Source organism: Leuciscus leuciscus (assembly GCF_965113295.1).
Source record: "Leuciscus leuciscus genome assembly, chromosome: 20".
NCBI lineage: Eukaryota > Metazoa > Chordata > Actinopteri > Cypriniformes > Leuciscidae > Leuciscus > Leuciscus leuciscus.
The window spans coordinates 15700360-15721000 of record NC_138744.1 but is presented as its reverse complement, the minus strand read 5'-3'; the positions used below and the strand labels follow the sequence as shown (position 1 = coordinate 15721000).

The window sequence follows — 20641 nt, the reverse complement described above, 5'->3', positions numbered from 1 at the left end:
GATTTTGCCATCATGCTCTCATGTATGAAAGTGTGTATATCTATAAATGTGAGATTATACACATATACACTGAGACACATGAAAAGAATATACAGTAGTATTATTTTCCAAAGGATACCAATCTTACATATTGCACGCCACATTAAGTGTAGGATAATACAGTTTTAGGCACAAAATCCCTGAAAATATTCTTCTGTTTGTTTTTTAAAAGGATAGTTTACCCAAAATGTTTAATTCTGTCATTTTTACTCACCCTCATGTTCCAAACCTTTTTGACTTGCTTCTGCAAACATGCAAAACATTTTTATTTTGAAGCATGTTTTGTACATGCATTGAAAGTCAGTGGGGTTCAAGTGTTGTTGGACCCTACAACATTGGACCCCATTGACTTTCAATAAATGAACAAAAGGCATTTTTCTTTTATTCAAGTATCTTCTTTTTTGTGTTCCGCAGAAGAAAGAAAGTCATACAGGTTTGGAAATGAGGACAGAATTATAATTTTTTGCATGAACTGTCCTTTTAACCTGCTACGAGTGGATTCAAATGCACCAAATGTAATGCTTTGGGTGCTGAAAAATATATGTAGTACTGTGTGAACACATCAGTGCACAAGTAGCTATAGCCGACTTGCTGATGTAGCCGTGCAGCACGTCAGGGAGACGGAGCGTAATCTGATGAGGCGTACCCGCAGATTGATTAACACAAGATTGCGGCAAACGCGGGGAGTAATATTTTCCAGCGCTTTATCATTTTGCTAGCCTGATGCTCTGTGGCTTTTCACCCTGTTTGAGATTCTGACCCTCCCCCTTCGTTTCCCATTCCTTCCTACTCTCGACTCTCTTCTCCTCTCCCCTTTGCCCCCTCCCTGCTCCCTCTGTCTCTCACACACATTTCCTCTCTCAGACGCATGCATACACGAGCGCACAGACTGCGAAAGAAGGGGGGGCAGGGGTAGTAACGGAGACACGATGCCTGAAAAAACGTGAGCGAGGGAAAGCGAGAGAGAGAGAGAGAGAGAGAGAGAGAGAGAATAGGGATGTTGTAGGCTAGAGAGGGATTGAGAGGAAAAAAGCGAGAGTTTGAGATTGGGGACAAGGGATGTGAGTGCTTGAGATGCTGAGAAGAGAGACAGAGTGATGGAAGACTCAAAGGCAGAAAGTGTGTGTGAGAGAGAGAGTGTCTGTCTGACAGGGAGGACACAGTCTGGGGGCTCATGGTGCTGTAGACTATAGGATTGCTGTAGGGGAGGTAGGTTGTGTGCTACCTATGGGATCGGTGTGATTGTCTTTGCTCTACCTGCCTGTGAGCTCATTGTCTGTGTGTCTGACTGGCTGCCTGACTGTTTTTTGTCTTTCCAGAGAAAGAGGGAGAGATGACCAGACACTTAGATTGGACAATCTAGAGTGGAAAGGATGGACGTTTTCTCGTTTTCCGTTTTCTTTCACTTTGTCTTTGTCTCATCAGGTTTAACTTTTCCGAGTCAGACACATTTCCGCATCCTTCATGCTGCACGTAAGCTGGTTTTTCGTCTTATTTGCTTAGTTTTCGACAGACTTTTTTGTCGCCGCAAAGGTTGACATTGTCTAAGTCTGCATGTTCCAGATGCCGCGATAAGGTAGTGTATCTCCTTTTGGATTTTTACCATTCGCCCTGCTACATCATCATGCGTTTCTTTTTGGCACAGCAGAGGCTTGTATTTGTCGTAGACAGTTTATTGTAGCGCTTGTGATTGACACACCTGTGCACATGCATTTATTGCAAGACAGATGATGTTTCTCTAACGGCGAGATGGAGTGATGCTTTGAAGTACGCCTGTTTGGTTTATTAAAAGCGTGTTTTTTGGTATGTTTTAAAAAGACTGTGGGTCTAACTACTGCTGCAGTCGTTTTCATAATTCATGACACTGATGTTTGAGAAATATTTTATCGTCATAGTATTTTCGAGTCTGTGTACAGTCTGTAGTATTGCATGTCTACAACCGTCTAGTCTCAATCAGTTTGTCAACTCGCACAAGAATCATTTTTATTATTGATAATCTTTCCCCATTTGGTGGTAGTCAGGATGAAGAATTTGAAGAACAGTTTGGTGTCTACTCACTCAGTCACTGTGTCAGTTGTACCAGCTGTCTGCCTAGAAGGGGCACTATTGCACCATTTTACCTTCCTCGGGTCCCCGTTTGCAGTTTGTGCACTGTGTAACATGAATACATCTAATATTAAGTTAAGCACTTGTTTAGCCTCCTAAAATGATTACATTGTATATATTCATATTTGTATTATTTTTATCTTAACAGGTTTCATCCAAACACCTGGACATTTGGGGGAAATTGGATAACCTCCCCATACTGTTGCTGTAGGTATTCCATTTAGCCCTGTCCTCAGGTTACCTGGTGACTTCAGCTGAAGGTCCCGTTCAAGTATTAACATGGTTCTGGCTGTTTTTGTTGATGATTTATGGCTTTTTGTTTAATGATTTATTAAGAATTACTTTACACTGTAAGTTCATTTTATTTGATCATGGTTTTTCTCCTGGTTGTTATGTAATATTGCGGAGAAATCCCCTATCTTTGTCTCAGGAGTCGGCGAATGTACCTTTTTGGGGTTTTTTTCAAGGGAAAAGCTCCTCAAGCAGATGAGGTTTTACTAACGCTCCTGGTAGAATCTTGCAGAGGATGATGCCACTTCTTACAGCCTCTGCGGTGAAACATATTGCAGTAAAAGTACCCATCAACAACACCCCATGGTTTTATTATGACTGACACAACACAGTTTGGTGCAAACATTATGTGTTTACTGCTCTCTGTGTGCCCTCACTGTCTGAACAAAGTGAGGATGAAAATCTGAACAGCGCAATGCAGTCGGAGACCCTTTTTCCAGGTGCTTTAAATGTTTGAGGTTTTGAAGACATCAGTAAAAAGAAAGCGTCTTTGAAAGCGACGTAATTGTTCATTCATTCCAGCAACATGGTCCTGTTTTTTCACAGTATGTCTCTTTGTCCCTGAGACCCTTAACCTGTGAGGTCAAACTAGGTCACAGGTGAGGTCCTCAGGAACAGGGCTGCATGCGCCATCATCCCAAAAAGTCAAACAAAGGAGAAACATTTGGCTTTTTATTGCGTCTTTAAATTGTCTTAGTTGTATTTACAGATCCCGTTTAAACACATGATGAAAAAGAGCAGTTTTATGTTTAGATTTAGAGTTTTTATACTGTATATTATTATATTGTACTCCAGTTGAGGTAGTTACTATTGGGGACACACCCTATTGGCTGGCTTTGTGTTCTACACAAAGAAATGATCCAATGAGAAGACAGCCAAGGGTGGTGACCCCATAATATTATCAACACTCATACTATCATTCAGTACATACAAGACAAGACAGATATATTTATGGACATACTGTACAGAGTTGTTTATTCATATGTCAATACGCATCTCTTCTCCCCTATGTCTGATTCTCTCATAGTAACTTGTTTCTAAATATCGGTGAGTTTTCTTACATTAATGTGTGCATAATTTGTTGATACTTATCAATGGAGCTATTAAAAAATAAATCCATTAATTAAAGAGAAATTTAATATTCCACAAAGTATCAATGGAGAATGTTTTGTTGTTTGGTGCAATTATTACGCGTTTACTGACAGCTTGAAAGAAGTGAGCATGAAAATTGAACTGAATCTGAGCAGCGCAATGCAGCCCTACCCCCTTTTTTCCAGGTATAATTTGTAATACTTATCAATGGTCCTCTTTTAAATTGATGCAGAAGAAATTTATGGGGATTTCAGATGATGCCAACTTTGAATCAACATACAAAACTGTCAAATATAATCCTCATAATGTAATCATTCCAAGCACAAGTTGTAATTGCTGCTTAACATGTTTGTTGTGTCAGCTTAAACGAAGACATGGCTTTATTCATGTATTATATTATAGCTGTATACTACTGTCATATGGACATTTCTTTGGCAAACTAATTTTTATATTGAAACAAGCATTTTCTGTAAAGCTGCTGTAAAACAATATGTATTGTGAAAAGCATTATACAAATAAAACGTGAATTGAATCCAAATTAAACCCCACAAAGCGTCATCGGAACATGTTAGACTCAAAGGTTTCTATCATGGCTGTCAATAAATCCAAAATATAATATTTCAAATTGTAGAAAAATGTCACTGTCCCACATGTGATGCACATTCGAAATCACAAATGAAAAATGAACCCTGGAAAAAAAGACACCGGCACTCCATGATATGTAAATTTTTCAGCACACCCTCTGTGACTTGCTGGCCTCCTGTTGGAGGGCCAGCTGTAGAATAAGCATCTCAGGACAGTGCGGCGCAATGCTACCTGTCTTCTGATCATTGCTTATAGCCCGACTGACTGACTACAACGTCTTTTTTCTGGCAGGCCTGCGGTGGGGCTCCTGCTCACTATTGATTGCCTTGTCTTTGCAGAGACAGATGAATGCATTAGTACCCAAGTCGCTCCTGCCACTGGAAATATATTAACTTCATGTATTAGGCACCCTGTCTCGTTACCATGGCGACACTTTGGAAAAGACGGGGTGGAGGGAGGAGAGGGTGTTTGGGGGTGATGGAATGGGGGGGAGGGGTGTGGGATATGGGATGCAATGAGCTTGTGGGCTTGATTGGTAGTCTCTCTATTTCTCAGACACACACACATTGACAATGTTGGGAGTCCTTCCCCATCCTACCATCTTTTATTTTATTTTTTTATGTGTGTATGTTTCAACCTTTATATTGATCTATTTTAAATGGCAATTATGTCTCAAGTATATGTCTCATTATTGTAATTTTATGTTTTGTCTTTTTTCCTTTCTTTCGTCTGCTGCTCAGATGTCGGCTGCTCTTTTCCCGTTGTTCCGGTCAATTTGGATAATTTGCAATATCACGGCACCCCACCACTATCATCAACAGGCACACAGGCATCACCCTCTCCCTCCCTTTTTCCTTCTCTCTCCCCCTCTCTCTTTCACACACACACACACACACACACACACACACACACACACACACACACACACACACACACTCCCAATCTCTTCACTTTGCAGCAAAATGGTGCATAATGGGAGCAGAAAGAGGGTTGAAAAGACAATGGAGTAAATTAGGAACAAGAATTAGCGGGGAAACACTACACAAGACCACCATGAACAACACATGCATATATTGCTTTTGTCTGGAGACATTGCATGATCAAGAAAAAATAGCCTCACCTAGGTTAAAGGGATAGATCACCCAAAAATGAAAATTATGCCATTATTTGCTCACTCTCATGTCGTTCATATCATTAATGACTTTCTTTTTTTATGTGGAACACAAAAGGAGATTATTTTTAAGAATGTTGGTAACCAAACAGTTTCGGTTCCCATAGACTTGAATGCCGCACAAGGTAGGCCCACTGGCCTAGTAGTGAGATGACAGAATTTTCTATTTTGGGTGGACTAGCCTATCCCTCTAAGAAAGCTACAGAAGCCTATAATCAAGGGTTTTTGAGTTTTGCTTTTTATTTCTATTTATTTATGTATTTTTATTATTTTGAGCTATTTTTTAATTGTAACAAATAATCACCATCATATCTGTATTGCTGGGCTAACGCAGAGCCGTTGAAACCCGTTTTTCAACGGCTCTGGCTATTTCATCATGATGATGTAATCATTCAACTGAATTTTCTAAAGATGTTTAGTTTCATATTATCTCCTCAAGCAGGTTGAGAAATAACACAATAACAGTTCTAGTAGCCTAATAACAGAAATGTTTGTGTTGATTGTGAAGCTATTGTTTTTCAGCTCGATTATTAGCACAGCTTTGAATTGTTATCAGTGCTTTATCGATGTCGATGACAGTCTTCGTATGTGTTGGGGCCATATGCTTAAACAATACAATGTAAGGAATGTAGACTCTTGTTTCAAAACACTGGATCGCATATTCAACAATGAACCGAGGGTAATTGATGCAGGGAAAGTAGGTAAGAATTAAGAAGTCACATTTTAGTATTATGCTACTAAGCATTGCCAAACCGTACGAGGTGTTGTGCTATACATTAGCTAACATTAGGCTATGTGGGTAACGTTACCGACCATAGACTAAAAAAATACCATAGCGTGATGTGATCGCTTTTTGCTTTTTATAAAAACGGTTAACGTTATTTTTATAATGAAAATATTAACAAACGAATTATTACTATTAATGTTGTTTTATTAAGATGTTTTGCTAAGTAAATAAATTCCGCTGGTTTACGTTACGTATGCTAGGCCTACGTTAACGTAAAACAAAGCTAACGTTAACGTTACCGGAGGTGCATTTGCAATGATATTTCTTACTGGAGTTCACGTTATTGAAATCCAGGACTAGGTTTATCTGTTTGTTTGTTTTTTTTATTATATAAAAATGTTGAAGAAAAAATGTCATAGATGTGCATCGTTTGGATCGAAGAAGTGGTCACATTCACGTTTTTCCACTCCGTAGGCTACATTGTTTTCTTCATGAGATTAAAATGGGTCCTATTTAACGTTAACTTATGTCATTTTTACTCTGTTTTACGAATTTCAGCTAGAGGTTTTCTTAATCAGTTGCCAAATTAAATTCAACATGGGGGTACATTTTACTTAAAAACTAAGACAACAAGTAAACTTAGCTCGTTCCTTTATGAATTTTTTTACAGTTCATGTTCTTGTAACGTTACAGATATTGTTTTGTATTTGGTTCTCAGGGAGAGGCTATGACGTGATGCTGAATAATATCTTGATGGCTGAAATTATGCCTATAGTGGAGGAATTCGACGAGCAGACAAATAATGGTAACAGATTAATTCATCTAAATATATCCAGCAAAGTGATAACTGTTTGTTTGAGCCCAGACCTGTGACAATTAATTAGGCTATAACCAACAACCTATAGGATTTACCTGGTAACAACAGAGTAAATATTTACTTTCAGACATGATTCATTTGAAATGGCAAATGTGTGTACTCTTATCAGTGCACTCCAACAGTAACTAGATTACAGAGGATAAACAGGCGAGTCTCAGTTTCTTACATAACGTATTCTGAAAACTGATGTGTACAAATGTGAAGTGATTGCTTGCACTTTCCGCACCCAGAAACGCAGTGCATTTTTTATGAGAATTTGGGTGTTGTAAAGCTGTAAACCTGTCAGTTCCATTGGTTTGATTACAAGTTTTACATAATACAAGGACAAAATAGAGAGAAAATACAGATTTTTTTTTTTCAGTCAAACTTTTCAAAAATAATTGCTTGTTTTAGGTTATTTCTAATTGTTCAATAATTAAGTTGTTGATGCAGCATCAGAGAGCCCATCTTTCTTTCACACAGAGGAAAGGAGAAAAGACAGACAGAGACTGACATGAAATATCAGTGAGAGAGCCTGATAGAACAGACATATAATCATTGACATGCACACTTCAAGTGAAATTGAGATAAATGGTTCTGTCCTTCTCCCCTCTCCTCCCTTTTTTCAGATACAGTGTATGAGTTCAGGTTACAGGCAGCAGCAAACAATTTCATTGAAGCAGCCTCAAGGCTGCCCAGAGGTGAGACTTACATTATCACTTCATTTCTTTTGCTTGCTAAACCATGAAAAACTGGACCTAAACCATGAAAAACTGGGCCTGAGCCTTTATCTTCAAACCTGCAGCTCTTACTTTTCGCTATAAGTTTCATCACAATTTCCTCTTATTTCTCTCTTATCTTCATCATTTCTCCAGCCTTAAAACTTGATTCACCCAGCCATCTCAGTATCAATAACTATTAAACTGTGCATTCCTTGTACATGGTTATTGCAGTAGGCTAACCATGTTTTCTTTTTTTCTTTTTTCTTTTTCTTGCAGCCTCTGGATGTTTTCCCCCTTGTGGTGAGTGACATCTATGTGATGATCCTCCTGATGAAAACATTTCTTGTGGTGTATTTTGTGGTCTCTCGGGCTACGTCTACATTAATCCGGATAGATTTGAAAACTGAGTTTTCGTTTAAAAACGCTCTCCGTCCACACTAGCGTTTTCGAGCGTTTTCCAAAAGTTTCTCATCCACACTGAAACGTCGAAAAACGCTAAAATCACCCTACAGCGCATGCGTAAACCCTCATAAAAGCTCACTGAGATGATACAGACAGAACAAGACATTATCAAGTTATCACGCTATACTTCTGGCAGGATCATTTTATTTAGCAAAATATCTCACCATTCTCTGATGCGTCCAGGTCGCTCTCACTCACCATTATTATGTTTTGTCTAAAACGCAACTGCTCGAATTTTTTGCCGCAGAACAGCAAATGCGAGTGAATTTTCTGTCATCTTTGCAGGACTGTGATATCAAGAGTGTGCAAAGTAACATATTTAAGCAACTGTGTGAAAGTGAATAACACATAACAGGCACAATACCAGTATAAACATTAATATCTATGGGTTCAATATGTGTCACATGACTATACTTGTGTCATTGTTTTCAAATATCTCCGTTTTCACAGTCCACGCTACAACGCCGTTTTTAAATGTATCCACTTTGGAGAGCGTTTTCAAAAAGCTTTATTTTCGTTGCTAAAAATGCGAACACACCTTCAGTGTAGACGGAAGGCCAAAATGTGAAAGAAAAGAAAAGATGCTTTTCAAACAAAAACATATTAGTATGGACAAGGCCTCAGATTGCTAGACTGTCAGGAACCTTTGGAGAATCTTTAGGCATTTAAAGTCCAACTGAAATCAAAATTGACCCTATTTACTTTGTTAGCGCATATTACTAGTCTTGTGGTGAAAAATGTATCCGTGCAAGTTAATACACAGAAAAAAATTGTTTGCCGTCGTAATCTTTAATCAAAGTCTGAAAAGTTACTTCCGGTCTGGAATGGCGTTCCTTCTCTGATGATGTAGGTTTGAAGGCTTTGGTTGGGAAACGCTTAACCACTCCCCTCAAACCGTTAGTCTGCTATGAGTGAGAGACGGAGAGGAGGAGCGCTAGAATAAAACCCTGCCCTCTGTTCAATATTCCTTTTCACTGGGAAATACGTCACAACACTGGAGAAAAGTCGTTTGCAACTTCCGGTTCACGCAGACTTTAAGGTGGCATGGCACCAAAAAGTTTGAAACTCCAAAGGGTTCCACCACTGTGGTGATCTTTTCATTGATAGCAATGTTCAAGCTCTTCCATACGCTTCTTCTCCTAACATACATGCCTTTTGATTTTCAAATATAGTTTAAAAAAGAAATTATTATAATATAACTATGTATATATATATATATATATATATACAGTATATATGTATAATAATTATAATATAAATGGGATAAAATGTGTTGTTTAGGTTTCCAGGCGCAAGGTGCTGTTTATAACTGCGTGACCTGTCAGTACGACTCCTGTGAGTTCCCGCTGGATTGCCCCGGTGAGTTGACAGGCTCCTTTACATCTGCACAGTTTTCTGTTCAATCGACGATGATATGTAATTCTATGCAGCCCCCCACCCACCCACCCACTCTCTCCACACTTGACATGATGGATATGTTATAACTCAACCTGACAGAACCACCTCTGTAATTATGTAACGGCATTTACACAGCGCAGACATCTATAGCTTTTATCTCTACTTAAGTGCACAGCGAAGTTGTTAAACGAAACCTTGGGCCTTGACACATTTTCACACATGTGGGTCACCTAAGATGGCAGGCCTTCTCCCACACACTGTGGTATTCATTTCCACTCAGTACAGCTACAATTACTGCTCAACGTATCTTTTCCTTAGCTGCTCTCACCAGAGGCTCTGTTTAAATATTATAATTAGGTGAATGGTGGGCAGACTGTGCTGCCTCTGTCCTTCTGTTGACAAAAGGCATTCAGTTACAAGGTGAAGTGATACAGATCTGTGTCCAATGTATTTCTTTGTGTGTACGCATGCTTTTACAGTGAAGAAAATCACTGTACAGGAGAACAACAGGACTCAGATGTGGTGTAAGGTCCCTTTCCCGCTGCCCACAGGTGCAGAGATTATCTGGAGATATGCAATGGTGAGGAGTTGATCACCATGAATAGCTGACAAAGTTTAAAATGACCAATGAGCAAAACAAATATTAATTACTATAAAAAAAATTAAAAAAACATTAATTCATTCATGCATTCCCCTTTTTTCTTTTTTTTTCTTTTTATCCAGACAAAATTATTGTAAGTTTCTTGCTGGCTGGCTATCCATCCATTCCATTTATTTATTTTTTATATTCAAATGCACAAAAGTGTGGTATGTTTGCTGTAGAATTTACCAAAATTTGGAGATGGTCCTCACTGTGGAACACGAAATCCTAATTACATATACCTAAACCTACCAATCTCCACCCCCTGATCCCTAAACCCACCCCTAAACTTACCCATCTCCACCCCCTGATCCCTAAACCCACCCCTAAACCTACCTACCAATCTCCACCCCCTGATCCCTAAACCCACCCCTAAACTTACCCATCTCCACCCCCTGATCCCTAAACCCACCCCTAAACCTACCTACCAATCTCCACCCCCTGATCCCTAAACCCACCCCTAAACTTACCCATCTCCACCCCCTGATCCCTAAACCCACCCCTAAACCTACCAATCTCCACCCCTTAGATCTGGATCCAACTCCGTCCCCTGGATCTCGTGTACTGCAGTGAGGTGCTACTGAAAATTTGAGCGGAATGTAGCAATAATAATTTTTTTTTTTTTTATTATGCAGACAAAATTACAGTATGTCATAAATTAATTAATTCATCTTGTTTTTTTATTTTTATTATTTATTTATTTGTTTTTATTCAAATGCAGACAAAATTACAATACGTTTCCTGCAGAATTAACCAATATATATAAATAATATAGCCCCCTCTAATTTTGGTAAATTCTGCAGGACACATACTGTAATTATAATTTTATAATTTTTATATTTTTTATATAGTCCCACTTGCTAAATATTATAGTACTTTATGATCAGAATTTTTAATCTTATTCTTTTTTGTACTTACAAACGCTGATCTTGACCTTCAGGAGATAACGATGTTGATGGATCGGTTTGATGAGGTCACGGTTGGAGTGGATCCACTTTACTTTATCTCCTCTGCCCGGCCAGAGCACTCAGGCACCTACCAGTGTGAAATATTCTCTCAGGAGCACTCTCTCGTCCGGATCTACTACTACCTCACAGGTAACCAAGCACGTATGAAATAAATAATGACATTCCTGTACTGTTGCTCTTACTGATCTCACTTCCTATATACCAAATGTCTGTGGTTTCCACCTCAGTCGTCCCTCTGGCACAATTAGGCCATGCAGAACTACAGGATGTATTTGAACAGGCTCTCCTCCCAGGAGGCCAGTTCCCTCCCCTGTCCCCTAAGGATCCATTCACCTTGTGGGTGCCCAGTCCCGCCCTTCTCACCACCTGTCTGACTGCAATGTTTCTGCTGGTCTTCCTTATGCTAGGGTAATAATTTTCACTATAATTATACAGTGTAATTCCTATTTATATTTCATTTTGAATTTTTTTTTTATTAAATTGTATTTATTTTATATTTCATTTGATTGAAAAGTAAAGTAAAACATTAGAGCATTCTTAAAGCAGGGATTCCCAAAAATGTTTTGTCAGCTGATCCCCTAAAATATTTCCTTGAAGTATACCCTGTAAGTTAATATTTCAAATATTATAACACATTCGCTTGTTCACGGTTCTCATATATCAATTAAGGGCCACTAGTTATGGGGAAAGTTACTTTTAAAATCATTGTGTTAAATATTACATTACTTTGTAAAAACATAGCTAATTGCATTACTTGATTACTTTTTACGAAAAGTAATGTCTTAGGTTGCTTTTGCATTACTTTCTCACCTGGCCTGGATTTGCATGTTTGTTTTTTAATAACAAAACCCACAAAAAGTTACATTTTTGCCAAAGGCCCTGCACACCAAAAATGAATTGAATAATCCTCAGGCTGAAGGAAACGCAAATTCACGCTTGTGCAGTAGAGGGCGCAAGTCAAACAAACCTTTCAGCTGTGCTGCCATTCTGGAATCTGGATTTCAGAAGAATAGGAAGATCAAAAAATAAAACACAAATGTGATGTTTGGTTATGGGAAGTCATTTTTTTGTTTATTGGTATGGTTGAATTGGATCATCGAATGTCAGCAGCAAAGTGAGATTAATTACATCAAGAATATTTGTGTTATTTAACATTTAATTGCAGGTTTGCATAATATTCTGAGTTTGCGTTTCACTGTTTTGATTCATTTTGAGGAATACTGAATGCTCACATTCATCATCTTTATTTATTTGAGCATCTGAGTTCCACAAAGTTCTACATAGTAACAAGGTTCAGCACAGTAGGCAAAACTAAAGAAGGATACATGCGCAAATGAACAAGTAAGTAAATAAATAAAAACGTGGATATGATGCTCAAAAGGAGTAGGCAGAAGCTTAAGCTTATTGACGCCTATCCCCTTTTATACATTTGAGCAGTAGATACATTTACTATAATCAAGAAGACAATTGACACATATTTATGTCGTCCTATTCCAGTGACTATACAATCAACAATATTAACTCACAACCATTCTGCTGATTCCAAGACAAGGAAAGAAGACTCTTCAATAAGTACAAAAACCCACACTGTAAAAAAATTGCTGCGATTATTTATCACAACTTAAAATACAACATTGTTTCTACTTTAAAAAGTATGTGTTCATGCTTGACTTAAAATATTAAGTCTACTTTAGTTAAGTTTAGTTAAGTTGGATATTTAAGTTATCTCAACAAATTTTAATTTGTTATAACTAATCGCAGCCACATTTTTTACAGTGCATCATTGCCAGTAACTACTAGTCACCAATCTTTTAATTTGATCTTTTGTTCCTTATTATTATGAATTCAATGCATTTAATGGCCACAATTGTTTATAATTATAAATAGTTTAATTATATTATCTTTATTATCTTATATTATCTTAGTTTGCCAGTCACAAAAATACAACATAAATAGATTGCTCTGCATTCCATTTCCATTTCAACACTTAAGGACATTCTTCCGTCCTGTACTTAGACAGTATGACTTGTTTATACTTTGATTTGAATTGATAAATGAATGGGCACTGCTTGAGTTGGGCTCTCATGTTATTCCAGAGCCTGACACCACACACAGACACACACATATTTTCCTCGTAGTTCTGAAAGCCGATACTTTAAGTTGGCCATAACCTCTCAAATTGTAACAGCTATCTCTTTTTATGAATAGTTTTTGAATATTTGCTGGTAGTAGGACCCGATTTGCTTTATACACTAATTGTGCTGTATAAAAATCAAATAAGTCCATGAATTTAAGCATGTTACTTTGTAAAAACAGTATATTTGTATGTTCGAGGTATCCTACCTTGTGAATAACTCTGATTGCTCGTTTTTGGAGTATTACAAGGGGATGTAGAGGACTTTTATAATTATTACCCCAGACCTCAATTCCATAAGTTAAGTATGACAAAATAAGACTGGAATACAATATATACAGCGCCTTGTAATTTAAAACGTACTTAGCTTTGTTTATAATTGCAATATTTTTTGATATCTTCCTTTGTATGTGTCCAATGTGTGATTTCCAGCTCAGTTTGTTGTCTATCGTGATTCCCAAGAATTAGATTTCTGTTACTTTTTCTATTTTAATACCATTTATACTTATCAGTAGTTCAGGATTTTCCTCATAATTGCCAAACATGATCATTTTTGTTTTGTTTAGATTGAGTGATCATTTGTTTAAATCCAGCCGTGTTTTAAATTTAGCTAATTCCAGATTTACATCTTTTATAAATCTATTATAGTTATCGTTAGAATAAAATATGTTGGTATCGTCAGCAAATAACACAATTTTAACACAAGTAAACTGATTAAAAAAGCTTTCTTTTTAGTAAACTCTGTGTACACAAACAATGTTCTCAATGCTCGAGTTCATGTGTAGAGCCCCTGGTGATACTTCAAGCAAAGTTTAATGTTGTATCGAGCCTCCTTAGTGTTTTAATAGTGATTTTTGATGCTATCATAAAAGTGCCCCCATTCACAAGGCATTTTAACCTAAAACGAAAATACGGTCAAACTTAAAAGTGGCGTTTCCATTCTAATTATGCTTTTAAACGAAAGTTTGCCTCGGGTAGATTAACAAAAAGAGCCTAGGTTGCATTTTGGCGAGAGTTTCCCTTTAAAGACTGCCTGTTTCCCTTCATCATCGTGTTTATGTGTGTTCTACTACTGTTGTTTTTATTTTTAAAAAGTATTTTAATTTGACTTTTTATTCTTTAATCAGTTATTAGCTTTACCTAGTTATTACCCTGCATTACAGTAATGAAAATGTGCCTGTGATATTGTCATGAAATTTATGTCACTATGCAAAAAAATCTTAGTGGTCCTAACATTAGACATCTAAACATCTTTATGCACAATGTGATTAATTTATGTTTAATCTAATTTTTCACTTCTTGTTTTATTTTATCTCTCCGTGTCCATAGGGTGCTGTATTGGTTATCCAATCAGATTGGGACCAATCATTCTGATCCAGCCCAAGAAACAAAATCCACAGAAAAGAAGAAATATTTGATTCACTGTTAAATATGAGAAAAACAATAAATAAGGCAATTCCCAAATGATTTAGGACCAAATTATTTGAGAACAACATACTTTAAATATTATATAGAAGTGAGTTTTTGAAAATGACTGGGAGAACATAGGCGAGGCAGTAAATCTGTGCATATGAGTGAGGCTGTACCACTACCTCATGTTATAAAGTCTACTTTATGCTACTAAATATAGCCAGACGTGACTCAAGGCGTTACTCGTTTTACAGTCTTTACTCTGTGTTTTGCTGCTGTTGTCCCAACAACCAATTAAGTCCAAACTGGGGAATATTTCTTTGTACAGCACTACAATTTTCCATAATGTTTGTTAGGACAGTGTATTTTAAAGCTGCAAATTTGATTACAATGTCTGGATTTTATTGCAGTTCTTCAGATTTAAATAACTTTTTTTCATAAATTACAAATATATTTAAATAAAAGTCATCCCTAAAACCCTGCTTGTTGATTATCATCATCATTACCACTGGTCATATTTCTGCTTCTCGTCTCCTTTGGCACTTCCTAATCTTCTTTGAGATAAGATGTCCGCCAACTCAATGCTGAGGTCATGACAGAGAAACCACCCAAAATAAAAGACTACATAGTGTAAACGTAAAGTGGAAAATAGTTTATTTTAATTCAAAGAATGCAATCTGTAATCAACATCCAGTGGAGGCAAGCTTGGAGAACCAAAGTGCAGCTTTATTCAAAATATGATCAAACATAAAACAAAGACATGGAACATGGAACTTTGAACATGGATCTCGGAACTCGGAACATGAAATTCTTCTCTATTCACTGGCTGTTTAGCTTTTATTATCTTGCCCTTGATGGAACCATTACAAAGTTATGAAAGTGCTAAATAAATATGTCCGATTTGGAATTACTCTCTTACAAAGAGTTTCCCTGAGAGAACTATCATTACTATCAGCTGTGATAACTATCAGATATCAGATGGGACTTTAAAACTTGTTTTTGAAACTTGACTAAAATGTCTTCAAGATGTTGCTGAGATCGGTTTGTTCCAAAGTTTAAAAAACTGCTAAATGTTTGATGACATTCAACATGAAATGACTGGTTACAAACTTTTTTTTATTTTTAATAAATAAAACACTGTTGGAGTCCAGCAGAATGTGTCTGTAATTGGATGTCAATGTAATATATATGTAAACTGCCAATCCTGTGAAAACAAACTATCTGCCAACTAGGCAGCAATATCAAGAGCATATTGATAAAAATGGACAAACATAGGATTTAAACAATTATTTGACATTAAGTAACAAGATAATATAAACACTTGACACCACCTAAGAAGTTTTTTAATTGCTTTGCTAGTTTGCGTATATATGTATCCCATATTCTGAGCATATTTCATTTTTTACAATGGTGTTTGAAAAGTAATGTGAATGCCTTGTAAAAAGGGGTTTAAATGGCCATACATGCAAGTAATTGTTGATCATCATGCCACTTCAGTATTTAGAAATAATATATAAATATTTTCCTCCATGTTTAATTTAACAATGTATTTATTACATTCAGAACAAAATTATTATATACTCTAAACTAAAACGACTTATTTAGGGAGATCTATTTAAGGTTGTCTATTGTAAACTGATAAAAAGAAAGGATTCAAAACTCATGAATCACCTTCATATTGTTCCAAACTTGTATAACTTACTTTCTTTTGTGAAATAAAAAAGAAGATATTTTGAACAATGTTTCAGATGTTTTGTCCATACAATGAAAGTCAATTGGCTCCAAAACATTGGACCCCACATGTGGACAAAAAAACAATTAAGTATTTGGCTAAATGTCTTCTTTATGGGAGAAAAGGGTAATTCAGGTTTGGAACAACGTGAGGATGAGTAAATGATCATTTTTCATGTTTGTGTGTATTATAACTTTAAGTTTTGAATTAAGCAAAAACCAAACAACCAACTGCAAAACCTAAATACAAGATCACACATTATCAATTATTTGGGTTTCACTTTATTTTGATGGTCCCTTTAACATATTCTGTTGTCTATAAGTAACATTGCACCTACATGTCCAATGTTACTAGAGTATTAGTAGACTGGTAGGATTAGGGTTAGAATAAGTTTGCATGTACTTGAAAAGTTACTTATAGGTAGTAGAATGTCTGTTGGAGGACCAACACAATATAGAGTTAGCAGATATTAAGCAGACTAAAACTGAGAGTTAGTTGACATGTAGTGGCAACAGAATGTACAAAAGGGACCTTCAAAATAAAGTGTTATCATTATTTGTTGTATAGTTGTAGCATATGAATATCAGTACAGTGAATGGTGGCCGTTACAGGCATTTTTTTATCAATGAAGCTGATTCATTTGTGGTTGCTGTTGTGGTGTAGCTTTGTTGTGGTGAGTGTAGTGTGTGAGAACAAAACAGAAATGACAGGCGCATGAACATGCCGTTTGAGGCCTACATAGCTACTCTTACTCAGAGAACTCTGTTTCCTCTTTTAATCATTCCCAGATGTGCAGTCTGGGTCTGTAGACCCTCTGACGCAAGGAGGGAAGAAGAAACAGGGTGGGCAGGACCGGAATAATTGCAAACATTTGTTGAGGGTGAAGCATCATTTTTACCATGGCTTGACTGCCAGTAACAGAACGAGGTTTCTTCATTTTTCTCAAGCGTAATCACGATGAGTGTTGCGTATTTAGGTCATTCCATCTTTATATCAGCTTCAATCTGTATATCTGGCCAAATAAAACATTGACTAACCAAAATGGAAACCACCGGTTGGAAAAACGCTGGTTGATGTCAGTATAACCGCTTTATCGACCTCTTGATAAAGTTGAATGAGTAAGAATGGTACAGGGCAGGGCTATTACTGGAATTTCACTATTTAAACAAAGAATAACGTAAGAACTTCATTGCATTACTGAAAAGCGCAAGTTAATCTGAGTCACTCCACAGAGAATATGTGTTTTAAATGCCTAAAGATGCGGTCACATATAATGTTGCACATTTAAAGTAATTTCAATACTAAAGGAGGCGGTCACACTACACTTTACATTCCATTGACTTCCATTTAAATGCGAATGTGGGAGACAGGAAGCTCAAGCGAAGAAGTGTCGCATTTTGCTACATTCTAAAGTTCAAATTCACACCTGTGAATTGGTATCACAAGAAGGGATGCGGCCAATAGAAGATTTATATCCCATAGCGTGACCTCTTAGCTGAATTAAAAGAACACAAACTTTAAATCTGCTGGATTTGTAGCTGTAATGATCAACCTGGGGGTTATCATCACATGAACATCAGTTCACAGTGTTATTGTATACATTGATTTATTGTTTAATATGTTATGAGTATGTTTTCATATTGTTTACCTTTGATTAATGATATTATTTGTGATCATGTTATCGGTTCAAATGCATATATAATAGCACTGACATTGAACTAAATGTGTTTCCGTTGTCATGGGAGTTAATCGACCCCTACAGATGGTATGATCCGCTAGTGTTTGGCGGGAAGAGAGAAGGGCCTAGGGCCAGAGCTTGTTCAGTCAAATGCTGTAAGATGTGAGTCTTCATTGTCAGAGGCTTGTTCCTCGAGGCTATCTGATGCCGTGTTTTGCTGCTCTCTGCTGCTCCGCGTCTATTTTGAGTATTTTTGAGTATTTTTTATTTTAATTTTTTAAATGTATGTTTTAAAAAAATAGGCCACAGCGTGTGACATCATAGTGCAACCGTTGCAGTGTCCGTAGAAATTTTACATCCTCAAAATCTAGTTTGAACAGCTTATTCAGTGGGATTGGGAGTTCCGTGTGAGAGCAAAAAAAGTTCCCCACTCAGATTATTTGCTTTGACTTTGCTTAAGGATGAAACATTTCCCCATGCACAGTTCACACTGGGTTCAAGTTCTCCACACGAATTTGGAGCACTGACCAAAAGAATGCTGCTTAGTTTGAAAGTGACTTCTGTGTCAGCTGTGCTTCATGTATCACTACACTATTGACAATGGACAATGGACCTTTTTTGCCAGCAAAGGGTTCTTGCTGTAGTGAAGTTGGATGTTTAAGATGTAGACCTACTCAAGTCAAGACCATTTGCTTCCACGTGTTATGTCCTTTAATCTATTTTTATAGGCTGTTTGAAAACTACAATACCTTGCATGTTTAAACATACTGTATGACCTAAAACACATACGTGGTCAACTTGTATATTTTCAGGTGATTTTCTTACAATGATAAATGGTTTATTATATTTAGACCTACTCAGTCAAGATCATTTGCTTCCACGTATTTTAACTGTCCTTTAATCTATTTTTATAGGCTGTTTAAAAACTACAAATACCTTGCATGTACCTTGCATACCTTGCAACATACTGTATGACCTAAAACACATACATGGTTGACTTGTATATTTGCAGGTATTTTTCTTACAATGATAAATGGTTTATTAAATGACTTTGATAATTATTTACCAAACCCTCCCATGATAATTACGACATTAGGGGGTCATTGTCACCAGTTACATCACTCTTTCGTGCATTGTGACGTGTCTGAGTAGCTCCACCCATTTTAAAGCAAAATGCTGATGTCATCAGTGGAGTGTAAGTGTCGTTTTTTGTCATATTTGTTTTCAAGTCATGAACATGATAGGAATGAAAATTGCATTGTAATCATTTTTGACACCCTGTTACTGTAAATGGAGGTAATTTATGTTTTTTGTTTATGGTTGTATTTAAAACAAATTAAAAAAATTAACCTCCTATTGTTGTGATCCACCTCGGTTGCCTTTAGTAACAGTCTAAACATGCTATAACACTCAAATGTTCTTCATAAAATGTTTTCCATGAGACAATTACCCCCAAATGGCACCCACCCTACTCTGATTCACCCTGTGTTCTTGTGTGACTAGATGCCTTAAATCACACAAAAGGGTAAATCATTTGCTTTGAATTGATCATGCATATCATGTTATCCTACAGTGTTATTGATTTTGCTGTAAATGACACTCAAACTGATTTATGTCAGCTCTGGTCTGGATGTACAAATGTCAGGGAATCCTCCCTTATACTGTATTTTGTTCAGATATATTGCAAAACTGTATTTAGAGGTGCACCTCAGTCCACATCCTACATTGCTGGAAATGTTGTGTTTAAAAATGTAGTCAAATTCAAATCAGTTTTGTTTAATTAGGAGTTCAAGCACAGCGCTGAAACCCTATTGTAATTGTTAGAATTTCCAAGGATCAGCATCCCCCCCCCCCCCCCCCCCCCCCCAAAAAAAGTGATAGGGCAGACCAAACCGTAAGTCGTAGAGACTTGAAACTTTGAGGGATGGTAGTACCCACCCGTCTACAACGTCAGCAAAGCTCAGACCAATCGGCTTGATGGTGGCGCTACAGCGATCAAAAGTACGTAATGGCTCATAACCTAAAATAACCTAAACCGTTCGTCACAGGCTCAAGTGTCTTATATCGTTGGAATCCTTGGCTCAAGACAAACAAAACGCATGTTTTGTGTTTGACGAAATTTTCGGGTATTTTGGATTTTTCAAAAAACCTACTTTGGCAAACTAGTCCTAGGTTTTTCGCCTGATCAGAACCAAACCAGTGCAGAAAGATTATCTGGAGTCTGATTGTCAATAATTATCACAAAAAAAGTCAAAATTTTGATTCACGTCCACGACAGCATGCCAAAACTTTCTAAATGAGCATGGCCACTTTTACTAAAACGGATATCCCTCTTGAAAGGAATGAGATAATTTCACCAAACTCGGTATAGTATGGCCTTGGTCTGTGGGATTGGGGGTTACAATAACCCAGACATTCACTTTCAGTCAGTTACATTTAACATTACATCAGAACGACTGACAAATTGGGCTCCCTTCCAGCGCTCCACTCAAGCCACCTAATCCCCCCGCACCTACTAGGACGGAAGATGGGACAGGGCCTTACTCAGAGAAGGTCTATCACTGCTGTTCCTTCTGACCCACTCAGTGAGACTATTGGATAACACTGGGGAAGCGTACCTATGGAAAGGG

General features: G+C 37.1%; 1 protein-coding gene across 7 annotated transcripts in view; it reads left to right on the top strand.

Annotated features, from left to right (window-relative positions):
• spaca6 (sperm acrosome associated 6) overlaps window positions 1-15689 on the top strand; it is a 40450-nt gene extending 24761 nt beyond the window's left edge. For 5 of the 7 annotated variants that reach the window (XM_082149517.1, XM_082149522.1, XM_082149518.1 and 2 more), the window contains 8 exons: window positions 6730-6816; window positions 7497-7568; window positions 7866-7889; window positions 9333-9410; window positions 9929-10029; window positions 11030-11186; window positions 11285-11465; window positions 14521-15689. In XM_082149517.1, the coding sequence (XP_082005643.1) occupies window positions 6730-6816; window positions 7497-7568; window positions 7866-7889; window positions 9333-9410; window positions 9929-10029; window positions 11030-11186; window positions 11285-11465; window positions 14521-14620 (800 nt within the window). In that variant the 3' untranslated portion in view covers window positions 14621-15689. Of the gene's footprint in view, window positions 1-393; window positions 2353-6729; window positions 6817-7496; window positions 7569-7865; window positions 7890-9332; window positions 9411-9928; window positions 10030-11029; window positions 11187-11284; window positions 11466-14520 lie in introns of those variants that run through there. The other 2 variants (XM_082149520.1, XM_082149523.1) reach the window with 2 other exon arrangements.
• The last annotated feature ends 4952 nt before the right edge of the window (window positions 15690-20641 follow it).